Below are 15,790 nucleotides of genomic sequence, written 5' to 3' on the forward strand. Positions count from 1 at the left end.
GTGGTAGTAGGACCTCATCAAAGTCAAATTATACTTAGTACATAAAAATGGTTTATGATACTTAAACTACAGTTAGTACATTTACCACATATTTTATAATTTAGGTTGGAAAATAGGCTGTAATACCATGGTTATAAAGAAAACTTGAAAAAATGTGCACTTTACCAGACAGAAAAATATTAAGTGGCAGGAGAGCTCTCATTGTCAGATCTATCCAAGATTTTTTAAGGAAGAGGGGGATGGATAATTGCAGTATATGTTTTTTTTCCAGTCTAGCATAGCTATAGCTAGGAGAAGATACAGTTATTGCCAAAGCATTATACTTATTTTTAACAAAGGTTACACCCCCCCCCCCCCCCCCCCCCACCCTTGACTTAGCTCAAATATATGGTGATGGTATGTTTGTTTTGCTCTCAAATGATCTCGCTCTGAATGGAATACAAAATATTTTACAACTTCTTCAACAAGTTTTGTTTTTGGTTTCTGTTTCTGTTCTGTATCATGATCAACCAATGGAATTTCGACCTCATGATATTTGAAAGTATGGAACTGTTTGATAAAGCCTCCCCCCAAAAAAAAATAATCTTGAAAAATGGTTTTTAAAACAGAGAGTCCACCAGAGTTGTCATATGATTGAAGGCATATAAAATTGAGGACAGAAATGGTGCATATGTCGAAGAGACAACAACCCCAGCAAAGAGCAGATACATGTATCAGCTGATGTGCGCAATGTGTCCTAAAGTGCAGCCAGGAAATCCAACAAACAGAGGTGAGCATCAACTGGCCCTTAAATTAAAATGTGTACTAGTTCAGTGGGCTTGGTCACATGATCATAAAGCATATAGGAGGCTTTGGTCTGTGAAGTTTGTTGTCATAGTTCTTTATATAGCATACATTTCACAGTGTCCTTGGACATTCATATGTTGTTAGTTTTAATAACACAGAGCAACGCAGAAAATGACATAGACCACAATATTACAGGCGACAATTTTGTTTTGTATGTGACAACATGTCTCCTCCCAAAATAAACATTTTATAATTAAAGTAGATAGAGACAATAGTAGCGTTTTGTTTGTCAACATTGCGTGTGACACAGACACCACACCTTAAACTAATATCCCCTCCTATAATTTGCAATCAACATAAGCATGAAGAGACAATACTAGCGTTTTATTTGTCAAAAATTAGCATTGCATCCTGATCACACCTTAAACTCTACAACCCACTACAGTAAATCACAATCCAGATCAAACTGATTGAGATGCTACTAGTTTTTTTGTATTTCAACATTAAGCATGACCCCCAGACCACATCTTAAACCAGACCCCACTCAAGTCATCCAGAATCATTTTTTCAACATCTCCCCTACACCACACTGAAGAAGTCCATAATCAGATTAAACCTGATAGATACAAAACTATTGTTTTGGTTGTCAACTTTTAGCATCCCCCCTCCCAAAATCACACCTACACAAATGTATACCCAATACCTGTCCTATAATCCTTAATCTAGATAAGCCTACTATAGACAATTATAGTAATATTTTGTTTATCAACCTTAAGCCCCACAGCCCATCACACCTATCCTCCTAACCCCACTACTTTTATCAACAATTATTGATAAACCTGATAAAGACAATAGATTTTTTTGTTTATCAACCTTAATCATGACCCCAACCCCAACCCCAACACCACACCACACCTAAACTCCCTTTAAACCCCATTCCTTTAATCCTTAATCTTGATAAACCTGATAAAGACAATAGTTTTGTTTTGATTGTCAACAATAAGCATGCACCCCACAGTCCACCCCACACCCCACAACACCTCGCCCCCTACCCCCTTACCCCTCCAATAATCCTTAATCTAGATAAACCTGATAAAGACAATAGCCTTGTTTTGGTTGTCAATATTAAGCATCATTTCCCAGGAAACAAAACACAACAAACTTTGATGCATTCTCAGGATAAGTGTTAATCAAAGAAACAGTAAACAATCATGTAAACAATTGTTTCTTTTGATGCCTGATGATTGACACTCCCATGGGTGGTCCTACCTTCCCTCAATCACCAATCAAACAGTAGGAAGATTATTAACACCCTTCCATGTGCCATACATCCATCTACCATGCACATTAAGACACATATTGTAAAAATTATATCTGAGGATGAGAAACATACAGACAAAATTTTCCCACCAGAGTTCAGTTCATTTTCAAAATACAGAAGATGTGCAATTGTAAACATATCTTAGAAGTCATACCACTGCTTTTTCATCATGTTTTTTTTTTCTTCGAGTATTTTGTTGATTGATTAGGTAGACAGCTGTTAACGAAATAATTACCCACATTTACTTAAATTTCAACAAGTATGATGCAATATTACAGTGCTTCCATTGTATAGAGATGTTGTTTTTCTTAAAAGAAAGAAGATGCTTGGCTGCTGAAACAATTTAAAATAATTAAGTTTGAATAAATTGGATTAGGAGTTCTTTAAAAGTACATCTGACCCCTGTTGCCAGACTTAAATGAATATGATTTAATACATGGTATAAGAAAGTCATTTTAAATATTTTTTAATTGTAATTTGATATTTAAGAACAACACTAAAAAGTCATGTCTGTTTTGAGGACTGACAAAAATGAAGTTTTCATTTCTCTAATGTGTACATAATAAATCTGAAGCAAGTCAGCTGGACTGAAACTTACATGTAAATTTAATTATTACATATGTCTAATGAATACATTATGAAATATAGTTTCTGTCATGTTGTATAAAAGCTTTGTTTAGAACTGATCAACCTGTCATGGTTTTCTTTTATGCAATAAAGAAACTTGTATTTCATACATGTGCTGAATAACTTACCCATAGATGTAATACTTTACTGAAGTAAAAATAAAACTACCATTTGGCAACTTTAACCCCACAGTAATTGTCACATTATCAGTAAGTCAAAACCCTACAGACAACCAATTTTAGAAGTATGCGTTTTTTTCAACTTTCTATCCTATGCAGTGTTGGAACCAGGGGAGGGGGTTTGAAACCCGGAGGACCGTTTGATACCCCCTTTTTAAAGAATAATGTCTATATTTACAATATTAACCAAAAACATCTATACATCAGCAATTTCAACTTCAAGCTAACTGAGACTTATACAATTTTTTATCCCAGGTGCAACCAAACAATTAAAAAAAGTCAACATACTATTGCCGACTTCTAGCTGTCTTTTGGTAAACAATGTTTTGGGTTTCTGTCTCAATAAAACATATCTCACACATCTAATTTTATATACATTTTGATATTTCCAGATAGTTGCTTACATAGTCTTTTGATCTTCGATGAAAAGTTGTATAATTGGGAATCATGCCACATTTCTTTATCTTTATAAGGAATTCAGTTTTTGGTCTGAAATCCATGACAACTGGTATCTTGCAAACAAGAGAACTTTTAGTTGACAATTACAAAAAAATATAATTTCAGTCTAAAAATATCATGAGTCTCATAAGCAATTTTTCCTTCCACAATTATAGTTTCAAAGGTATTACTATAAAACTGCAGGTACTAACGCCAGTCTTAGTGGTTACTTTAAAACATACCACAATCATAAAAAAACATGGCACTTGACCGACAAAGTAACTCACTCTTCATAACTAATAATTAGTACTAATGTTCCTGATCTAACAGGCCTCATGACACAGAATCAACCTGACATGTTTTGTTTATATTACCAGGGTGTTTTGACAGATCAGAATTGAGTTTTAATGAATGATGATTATGACTGAAATGTCAAAATTCTCTCTCACACTGACTGGGTTTATCATTTGGAGATACCAAAGTCATTTAATTTACTTCCTCGTTTCAATATCATAATTAGTAGATAGATTAATTATAGATGATGCAGGGCTAATGTCATTATACCTGTGGGAACCTATTAAGATTTCTGGCATGTAGTATTTGTGTATTCCCTCTGTCATCATGGTTCTGATGTGATCATGTATAATATATAAACAGATTACTCTGCCAATGTAAACTTATTCATAGTCAAAGAAAAATCATTTGATAGTTTGTTGTTTTTCTTGTAATATCATGCAATATAAAATCTCAATTAGATATCTCTGTGCATGTACAAATTCATCATTAATTCGTAGGAAATCATTTTATTCTGGGATTTCATGGGTCAAGGAGAAACACAAACTTTCTAGAGGCTTATTTGAAGACTTCGGCAAAGCATTGAAATGAAATATCCTTTTTTTTTTTTTTTTTTTTTTTTTATCAATTATCAAAAAATAAGTACCCAAGAAAAGGAACCCACAGTATCTCTTTTCTTTGTAATGGAATGTGATCTCACTAAATTTTGAAACAATTAGATATCTGCTTCTACTGCAAGTTAGGTTACCAGAGGGGGGAATGTCTTTTTAGAGAACTGGGCATTTCACCCCTATATATTATCAAAATGACAATAATAATTTATTCTTATTCAGTTAAGTGATTATTTTTAAAGAAATGATTCATTGATTTTGATGAGACATAATTTGTTTTAAAACAAATCTGTTTCAGATTTTTCCAATTTGCTCTTAATGATATCATAATTATTTAAATATTTAGATCGTTATCTTCACCTGTTGCTTTTCTTTGGGGTTAAATTTATAAAAGTATGATCAAAGAAAGATAACTCTAATAATAAGTTGGAAATAAGATGGACTGGTACTATATACATTTTTTATTTAAAAAGTTTTTTCAGTGTTGTATAACGCTAAATATTATCAAAATAAAGAAGTGTGTTCAATAATGACGCAGTGGAATAATTTAAAAAAAAAGGTTTAATGGACATTGTCACAATGTATCATAGCTTTAACAATGTCTAGATATGTTTTTTTGTTTTAAAAAATAATGTATCTGCCCTTATTTAATGACGTCAATTGTTAGCATTCATCTTAATTTTTAATAAAAAAAGAAAGTAAAACATATAGATTTCAATAGGTTATTTGGACAGGAAACATAGAGAATGTGTCCAAAACAATTGTTTTTTTAACATTTACTTAGAAAGAACAAAAAAATAAATAAACTGACATGAACATTTAGCATGTCCAACCCTGCACTCTATGTTACCTAGGATTAATTGTGGTTGAAATCTAGAAGAATTTGTCAAGTTGCACAAAGATATCTAAATTCTGGAATTAAATTGAGTGTAACTGCATGGCAAAGCTTTTTTTTTTTATATAAATAAGGCCGTCAGTTTTCTCGTTTGAATTGTTTTACATTGTCATTTCGGGGCCTTTTATAGCTGACTATGCAGTATAGGCTTTGCTCATTGTTGAAGGCCGTACGGTGGCCTTTAGTTGTTCAAATGTCTGTGTCATTTTGGTCTTTTGTGTACAGTTGTCTCATAGGCAATCATACCACATCTTCTTTTTTATATTTGCAGAAAAAAACTTGACAAAACACATCTTGGTCAGATTTCTCAAACTGGCGTATCCTAGAAGCACTTTTAATCTTTAAATATAGAATTCAAAGTTTTTTGGGCATTACAGGACCTTACAGAACCTTCTATGAACTTTTTGTTTTTTCTAAAAAATACTTTCAGATGTGTAACAAATAAAAAATAAAAAAAAATATTGAAAATACTTGTCACTTATAATATCTATTTTATTAACCATAGGAACCTTCAACTTGTGCGGAATGCATCATAAATTACAATATTAATCATAGGCAATTATATAACATATAATATTACATATCAGATACCGCCAAAATAAACAATAATTAAATGTCAATTACGTTTACCTTGTCCAGAATCTAGGTCAGGTGACAAGTCATGTGACAAGTCTCATCATCAGCCTCTCTCCCCCCTGGCGCAGTAGAATAATGACGCCAGCGTATGACATATTTTACAAAATACATCACAATTTAAGGTCATGATATGCACCAGTTTATAATGTCATTGCAACTATCAACTCATTACAATACATGTCATTTTTGGGAAAGTGCTAATGACTAGATGATTTAATTTCATATACATATGTAATTTTAAATATACATACATGTATAAAGGTAATTGAATGCTCATTTTTAATGTACTAGCAATTTTGAATACCTCAAATCAATGTAACTTTTATGAACTTTGTGGACTTATTTGGACTTTTGGAAATAAGTACTAAAAGGGCATTAAATAAATAATACAATTGGATTTTAATATATTGTCAATCAAAAATTCCAATAAATATCCGCCTGGAACTAGTATTTTATATTACAGGAATTGATGATAAACAGCTGTATTGTGACGGATGTGTTATTAATTTACATATCCCATGATTCCTGTCCGAAAACACAGTCAAAGACGACTTTTTGTCACCTTTGATAGTGTCTACGTATTCTGTTCTAAAGCATAGCCAAAGTTATTTTTTGTCACCTTTTATGATGTATAAGGTATTTTGTTCTAAAGCAAAGTCACAGCTTATTCCTTTTTTCTCTGTTGTTTTGCTTTATATTTTGTAATCAAAGGTTTTTATAGTCTACTCTACATTTTGGATTTTGATCATTGTTGAGGGTTGTATGTTTACATCCTCTTTGTCTTGTCTTAAGATGGACAATTATTACATTGGCAATCATACCATCCCTCCATGTGTTATATTGAGAGAGAGAGAGAGAGAAAAATGAATGGGACAAGAACCCAACATAACCATAAAAGCAAAAGAACATCTAAAGTTCAACAAAGACAAGTGTCAATGTCAACTGCAGGATCTTCTATATATCCTGTGAACAAATAAGGAGATGTGGTATGATTGCCGAAGAAACACCTATTCACCCTAGTTCCAAAATAGTGGATTTAAGCAATTGTAAACAACCTTAGGGACTTCAACAAGGAGATGACTTAAGGTTCTAATATATAACAAAACAATCAGTCAAGAACAAATTCAGTAAAAAATCTGTCATATTAACTTAAAATTCTGTCATGGGGAACACATTACAGTCAATGATAGGGTCCCAGACTGGGAGTTATCTACCATGAAAAATACATCATGGATGAAATATAGGTCATTTTAAGGGAAATTTGTCATTAAGAACTTAAATGTATGATTGAGCAATTGCAAACTTAAACAGTTATAATATTTCATTATACCAGCTAAGATTTGCACAAAGTCATATGCAAAGAGGGATAACTCTATTATTTCTACAATGAAAAGTGTTCCCAACAGGAGCTGACCAATAATCATAACCCTTATTTTAACTAGGTTTACAGATACTAGCACTGGGGCTTCATTTACATTGTTTTTCTATAATAGATTACAGTATTAAAGTCATATACTTCTTAAGTATTTTTCTTAAACATGGAAATATCAGTAGCATTATTTGGAAACTAAATATTATTCAAATCATACATTTTGTTTTTTCAGTATAACATTTGCTCAACAGTTTTACATTAAAATATATATAGGTGATTTTTGAATTCCAGTTCTTAATAATTTTTTAAAACTCACAACATTTTGTTTATTTGTTAATAATCGTGATAATTTTGTGATAGCTGGGGAACCTTAGCTCTTAGGTCCTTATGTTATTTTTTGGACTATTTGCGGTAGCTGTGGACCAAATAGTAAAAAAATAACATAAGGACCTAAGAGTCAGTGCATAGAGGGACACTTGTTACATGGGCAGTGCCTGTGGTAGTCCAGATTTCAACTTTGATAAATTTGCATGCATTTGTATTAGAATAATTTTTTTTGTTTGTTATGTTTTGCCCCAATCTGTGTAGCTTTTTAAGTGAAATTCATTCAAAAGGCTCAGCCAAGCCTTTGAAAGATATAAGAAACTGGTACTACATATCTGTACTGTTTCCTGAGCACACCAAATTATGTAGCCATTTATGACTTGCTCAATAAAATAAAATAAATGGTGTCTTCATTGCAAAGTATTATAACCATATGCCAGCTTTCCATTGCAATGATTTACCCACCAACCACAATGTCGCTGGGCTTCTAAAATGTCGCATATGACTTTTTTGGCTAAAAATACTTTTTGACACCAATGGTCTGGGCGGGAGGAAATCTTTGGTATTACAAAATAGCATACAGTTAGACCAATCAGAATGTGTGAAATAAGACATATCACAAAATTGCCAATGTCAGTTGTTTGTAAAGTTTGCTTCCAAAATGTTGTATGAAAACTTGAAAATCGTTGTAGAATAGCTTTGGGAAAAAAATAATAGTACATTTCTTTATTTCTGTGAAAACAATTTAAGTTCTTGAATAATCCAGAAATGTCAAAGTTTTTATTTCACTGCTTTGTTCACATACAACATTTTGGAAGCATGCATTTTGCCAAAATTTTCAAAGTTTGTCAGATATTTTTTTCTTGAAAAATTTGTTATTTATAACATTTAAGAAGCCCAGCGACGATATACAAATAACTTACCTTTGAAACATGCTTCAACAATGGTTCAACTAAGAATCCTGTCAACTGTATGACCTTTGACCTAAGTTCATCTCTACAAAAACAATATTTTTTATAAAATATAGCTGAGTGAAAATAGAGGATATTTTAGACTTAGAAGAAAAAGTTACTATTTATAAATATCCCAAGAAGTAGTTTTACTTAAATCAAGGTTAGTCTCAAGTACAAAAGACTTAAGAATATTACAAATTATATGGACTAAATTTGTTGTTATGCAATTTTTTTTGTAACAATTATTTTGTTTAAATTTCTTTTTTTTATACTTTTATTAACTTGTCTTTGTATCTTTTTAGCTCACTTTAAATCTAAACCAGTTAAATATTGCCTAAAAAGATAAATGCCAAAGTAGCAATACGTACACCATCTTATTTCTGCAGATATTTTATTTCGAGTTTAACCCTTTTTTAGTCTACTTCAAGGCTATATATTTTCTCGAATTTTGATATTATCTTGAAGTTGTACAATAAGACAAGATCCAGGCTTTGCTCATTGTTGAAGGCCGTACGGTGACCTATAATTGTTAATGTTTGTGTCATTTTGGTCTTTTGTGGATAGTTGTCTCATTGGCAGTCATACCACATCTTCCTTTTTTATATTACATATTGGTGACGATTCATTGTTTGTGTTATATTTCTACTCACAAAACTTGCTAAAATTATTTAAATGTAAAATTATTTGGTTTACAGAAACTTGAATGATCTAGAATGCATCACTTTTTTCTACAATTGACGATTATTTTTAAAAATATTTGATTTATCTTTTAAAATTATAAATGAAAAATCTTGAAATGAGAAATTTTGTACTTCACATGTCTCAGTGGTAGAATCTATATTTTTACAATGGTTTACAGTCATTTGCAGGATTTTATCAAATCTTGTGATTCTTTTAAGATATTAACTGTTTAAAGTAAATTATCTTTTATTGGATTTATGAACCATTGCTAAATGAATAATTATATAACAAAAAATTCCAAGGGAGATAATTCAATATGCTAATTAAAAGTATTTCCTTAAATTTCTTTTTTCCTTTAGTTTTTTATTTCTTTTCTTGTCATTAATGATCAATTGTGTATCTTAAGACAAACACAATTTTTTCAACATATCTTCCTTTTTGCAGGTACCGAGTGGTGTTTTCCGCCCATTTTTTTTTCATGTAAATTTTTGTGAGTGGTATCTTCCTAAAACATTTTTATAAATAAGATTGAGTTTGCTGAAGTGTGTTTGGATATCTAATAGTGAAGAATAACTGTCAGCAACTACACAATACAAATATTTGAGATCAGCACATTTAAATACAAAAAAAATAAAAAATCATGAAATTATAAAAAAAAAACCAAAAAAACCCAACATACCTGGAACAAGTTTCAATGAAATCCATACAAAGCTGGAAAAGCTGAAAAATTAAATTTAAAATTCAAAATCAACAAATAATAAAAAAAATACAATGTATGTCAAATGTGTAAAATATAAGGTTTTGAAGTCAAGGTCATCAAACCCTAGGAACATACAGTTTTTGGTTGGGTTAGTGTTACTTACCGGTAGTTGTTTAGTTTTTAATGTTGTGTTTAGTGTACTATTGTGTGTCTGTGTGTCTGTGTGTCTATTAGTCTTTTTCTTTTTAAGTCAGGGTGTTTTAAGTAGATTTTCGACTAATGAGTTAGTATGTCCCTCTGGTATCTTTTACCCTCTCTTTTACAGATCCAACAAACACCCTAGACCATCCCCTGGATTGGCCATTGATAAAAATACAATTGAAAATTTAGTGTTCACAATTCTTTATATTTAACGATAGCGCCTATTTCTTTCAAAAACTTTGAGAATATAACAGGAATTTTATAAGATTTTTAAAAAATGACTTGCTTTATAAATGTAATAAAATTATGAAAAAATGCAGGTGTGAGCAGGAATTTACTGGCACCACAGAGATAATACTCAAGGATTCCAAATGTTTGACAAAAATAATAGAAGGGAACATCCTTCCTTAAGTTGGTATGGGTGTCTTTTGCCATCCTGGATTGTAAGAATCTAAGGTCCAGGTTTTCAATCAAGTTAGCAAAATTAATCCAGGAATGCAGATAAATAATGTAAAACGGCATTTAAGAGAACACAGTATAAGATTAAGATATAAGTTATAACTATAAATATTTTTACAAGTGTAGATTGAATTTGCCTGATTATTTGATGCTTTCAAATTGGCATTTAAAGGGGAGGTAACTCTGGAACATTTTCTGACGGAATCTATATGGAATTTTGCTATTTTGTATTTTTTCCGGGAAAAAAACACACGTTCACTGTATCTTTTCTTTTGATATTCTCAAACTATTTTCTAAAAGCTTTCTTCTTGTATTTTATTTTACAATTCTATCATTTAGTTTAGCTTATAATCACATAATGGTGTTTTTTTTCCTGTAAAATATCCATACAAAATGTGTCATTTTGTCACAACTTGTACCTTGAGAAAATGTGGGTGACCTATCATTTTAATTATATTTTTGAAAATATATCAATAAAAACTATATTTTGGCAAAGTATGAACAAATTCTATCATTTCTAATTTAGACACCCATATCACCTTAAATGGGATTTAAGTCTCTAATCCAGTGTGTCAACTTTAATTGAGACTGTTTAGTATAAGAATACTGGTTATCTCCCATTGACCAACACATTTGTAATACCTGAGTTAAGTTATCTTCCTTTGACCTACCTATTTGTCATATTTGACTACTCACCTTAATTAAATGAATAATATCTTTAAACCAGGAGCCTTTCTGCATTGATGGATGGTTTGTTAGTGCTTTGAAAACCTACAAAATGTATAAAGACAGTCACAAAAAACCTTTTTGGAATCGAGTGTCACTGATGAGTCTTTTGTAGACCAAACCCGCATCTGGCGTATATATAAAATTTAGTCCTGGTATCTATGATGAGTTTATTTGATTAATTTTTTTTTACATGAGGAAGATCTCAAATAATGTGAAGCCAGTTCGCACTATGTGTTTTTTTATATACTCTTGACAATTTAGAGATTGCATATTGTGTAACACATGTGTAGACACTGACTTTTGATGAACATTAGCCCAGTTATTTGTCTGGTTTGGTGTTTCTTAATCTTAAGTTTTTTGCTGTTGCTTGTCTTGTGTTTTTCACCCTGGTTTTTCCATGATGTTTTTCCTTTATTTTTTACTTGTGAGTTTGATTGTTCCTTTGGTATCTTTTGCCTGTATTTGTCAGTTATATTTATTGATATATTTTTTGAAAATACTTTGATCCTTATTTTTCATACTTATAAACCAAAGTTCATTACAGATGACTGAATTGTTGAGGCAAATTGTCCTGCATTTTGAAATAGGTTGTATAATACATTGATAGATCACACAACTTTTCAATAAGAAGTATAGATTGCTTGTTTGTATCTGAATAATGAACAATTTGTAAACCTACCAACTTCTGACATTCAAAGTGTGACTCATCTGATGCCATCTGTATCAATTTCCCTAGCACCTCTGGTGAAGACAAAGTCCTCTGTACTGTTTCATCATCAACAGATGGTATATCACATTCAAACACAACATGAAAATCATCTCCTTCCTCCTTGTCACTACACACACTGTGAACATACATCAAACCTATCATCCTGATTTCATAATGGCAACAATTCAAAATCAACATTAGTCTGGCTTCTATTGAGTTATCTCCCATATATCCAAGCTCTAAATAATTGTCTCCCTTTGAATTTTCAACAATTGCTTCTCTCATGTTGCTTCCACCAGAATTGTCTCCCTTGATATTATAACCTACTAAGTTATCTCCCATGTGTCTGATTTCTTTCAAGTTATCTCCCTTAGAGCAGTGATACAGCAGCAAATTGGCCAGTATTGTGAGATATTCTATGTAGCCAGGACCAGCCTGTTTATAAGGTTCTGTGAGGAGAATTTGTTCCTCTGCTAGTGCTGTAAACAAGGTGTGCTGTAGACGTTTTGTATTTGAATCAGGTTTTGAATCTCCGGAAATTTCTGTCAGCAATTTTGATGTCAAATTCCAGGCCTCTTTTTTAATCACATGACAAGCATTCAAACTATAAATAAAGAAGATGTACATTGTATAATTCATAATTATGAAGAAGATTTGTTTACTGTAAACTTGTATGTTAAAAACAGTTTCGAAACACAATAAAAATTGGTATGCATGGCCTTTGTTATTACTCGATTTATTTCACTTGACTGGGCGGAGTTTAACCAGTTTGCTCATAATAAACCAGTCCATCTATAGATAGGTGTTTTAGGATAAACTCATCAATGAAGAGTCTAGTCATTATTTTGTAAATTCCTTTGATGACACTGATTGGTGATTAGAAATCGGTATTAATTATAAAGGCAATCATCCTTATCACACACATCTTTAAATAGACTGTCCACATGCATATTAAAACGTTAGCTCCGCCCGATCAGTTGAAATAACAGTGGTAATAATATGTTATAATGAAACGTAATATCCAGCAATATTTCCATTTGTAGAGGGGCCTAACTCCAGAAAAGGTAAAATTGACGCCACCAGAATTCAATCTTGATCTGTGTTTTGTGGCAATGAACAAAAGAAAAAAACATTAGAGTTTGTCGAGGGGCATAACTCTCAAACAGTAAAAGTGATGGTGCCAAAATTCAAACTTGATCTGTCTTTTGTGGTAATAATTAGCATTGTGTAAGTTTCAAACATTTGGAAGTAAGAAAATGGAAGCGAAAAATTTAGCAATATTTTCATTTGGTAAGGGGCAAAACTCTAAAACAGAACAAGTCAGGCAACCAAAATTCAATCTTGGTCTGTGTAAGCATTGCATATTGCGTATAAGTTTCAGAACATTTATTTGAGGCAGACTAAAGTTAGAGAACAGAAATGAAATTCAGCAATTTTTCCATTTGTACAGGGCATAACTCTAGAATGGTAAAAGCGACACCACTAAAATTCAAACTTAATCAGTGTTTTGTTGTAATAAGCATTGTGTATAAGTTTCATAACATTAGGTGGAAGCATTTAATTTAGCAAATTGATGAACTTACAATACAAAACAGGATCTTTGTAGACCTAACTGTGATATTTTCTATCCTTTTCTTATTTTCACTTGAATATCTTTGGGAGTACATTGACTGAACATGTGCGAAAGCGTTTTAGACACCGATGGATAACAGTCTCCGAATTTGAATATTTTCTCCCAAATTTGCATTTTTAGTGGACAAAAATGGTTTAAGGTGGTACCAAACACTTGAGGGAGATAACTCTGTGAAATCAGCAGAACTTTTTAATGACATTGTGTTCTTAAGGGAATATTAAGTTTCTCAATGATCAAAATAAGTGTTTGTCAAACTGCTATATAACCAGTGTAATTTTTCTGATAAAATATTTATTTCAAATTTTTTGAAATATTTTACGAAAATTAAACGAGCTTAATTAATTTAAGTTAAGGTATAAGTTACCAACTTAAAGACAAAGGAGTAGGTTCAATATGGCATTTAAATGGCTCCCTTTTTTGGCTTAAATTTCATATTAGAATTTATTGACCAATATCACAATGAATCATAGCTAAACCAGTGTCTAGATTGGAAATAATCTTTTTTATGAATATTTACCTTCCTGCGTTTTATTCATGACTTCATAAATAGAACTCATTTAAATTTTCTACGTAAAATCAATGAAAATGGGTAAATTTTATATTGATTTTTGGACAGGAAACATAGAGTGCATACTTCGACAAAGAAGATCTTTGGAAATAATGTTTTTAATGACAATTTACAAGTCTCACTTCAATATTTAGTTTGTTGATGTCTGCGCTCTATTTCGTGGTCCTAAATATGGCTAATAACCAGTTGATTTTGTCAAAATTCGCCAAAATCCCTTATTTTGACCTAATTGGAATGTAAAAATCAACGCTTTGGAATAAAATTTTTACAGAAATATAGTATTATTTATTTTTCACACATGTCTTTAAGTCATATAAAAACATTTTTTTATCTTGTAACATTGAACTTTATAATCTGGGCCAATTATGGCACATATTGCTGACTTTGTATTGTTTTGGAGGAGTTAAGGCTCAATTCAAGAAAAGAGGGACGAAAGATACCAAAGGGACAGTCAAACTCATAAATCTAAAACAAACTGACAACGCCATGGCTACAAATGAAAAAGACAAACAGAAAAACAATAGTACACATGACACAACATAGAAAACTAAAGAATAAACAACACGAACCCCACCAAAAACTAGGGGTGATCTCAGGTGCTCCGGAAGGGTAAGCAGATCCTGCTCCACATGCGGCACCCGTGGTGTTGCTTATGTGATTACAAATCCGGTAAATAGTCTAATTCGGTAGGTCAAATTCATGAAAGGGAAGGTGATTGTAGTTACGACGTAAGGAACATATCCGATATCACTTGTGAAATGGTTATTCCATAACGGTCAACCAACTCGTGATGGCGTCCGTAAAATTACGAAGGGATGATTTCAACTTCACCATTTGGAACTCTTGATTTAATAGCTTCCTTGTGAGCAGTAACCCTCTATCAAGAAAATCATGATAGGAAATGCAAGCACGGGAATATCGTATCAATTGAGAGATATATACCCCGTATGCAGGTGCTGCTGGAATGTTGCTTTTAGTCTTCCATTAGTATTATAGATTCCATACACCACATATACTGCTAATACTGTCTGAGAAATAGACCTCATCACATTATTTAAAATTGATCACTGATTTTAGAACAGAGTTCATGGTCAGGTAAATTAATAATTTTCTAATGAACATGCAGACTTTGCAAGAAATCAATATAAATTTAAGAACCTTTGTGAGCACGCTGAGGAGAAAGGAGAAGAGGGGTGGGAGAAGGGAGAAGGGTACCCCCTGTCCTTCCCCTCGGATATGGCGATAAACATATTAAGTCCTCATTAACTACAAAGTTTCATGAAATTCTGTTGATTGGTTTCAGAGCAATTGCGATTAAAAAATTCATATATTGAGGCCAAAATTCTAATTTCAAAGGGGCATAACTCATAGAAAATAAATTGAATCATAATTTCCTGTCGATATGCACATCTACATAGTATGTCCTTATTGTCTACAAAGTTTCATGACAAGAATAGGACTGACGGACGGAAAGACAGACAGATGGGTTAAATACATTACACCCTATGCAATAAATTGTGTGGGGTATAATTAAACATATGGTAATCCTACTACTCCTACTAAGTGAGAAATTCATATTTCAAAACTAAACATTTCAGGTGCTGAGCCATAAAAAAGAGGCTCAGGTCAATGAACATATGACAGACAAAAACTTTGAAAAATCAGCTAACTGTA

At 31.9% G+C, this 15,790-nt stretch overlaps 1 protein-coding gene across 1 annotated transcript in view; it reads right to left on the reverse strand.

Annotated features, from left to right (window-relative positions):
- Nucleotides 1-15,790, reverse strand: part of LOC134701523 (tRNA (32-2'-O)-methyltransferase regulator THADA-like) — a 259,205-nt gene that overhangs the window by 55,723 nt on the left and 187,692 nt on the right. The window contains exons 32-35 of the mRNA XM_063562672.1: nt 11,886-12,519; nt 11,174-11,248; nt 9,797-9,837; nt 8,407-8,479 (exon numbers count right to left, since the gene is read on the reverse strand). Coding sequence (XP_063418742.1) covers nt 8,407-8,479; nt 9,797-9,837; nt 11,174-11,248; nt 11,886-12,519 — 823 coding nt within the window. The remainder of the gene's footprint in view (nt 1-8,406; nt 8,480-9,796; nt 9,838-11,173; nt 11,249-11,885; nt 12,520-15,790) is intronic.

The sequence above is a fragment of the Mytilus trossulus genome, unplaced genomic scaffold, assembly GCF_036588685.1.
Source record: "Mytilus trossulus isolate FHL-02 unplaced genomic scaffold, PNRI_Mtr1.1.1.hap1 h1tg000244l__unscaffolded, whole genome shotgun sequence".
NCBI classification, from domain to species: domain Eukaryota; kingdom Metazoa; phylum Mollusca; class Bivalvia; order Mytilida; family Mytilidae; genus Mytilus; species Mytilus trossulus.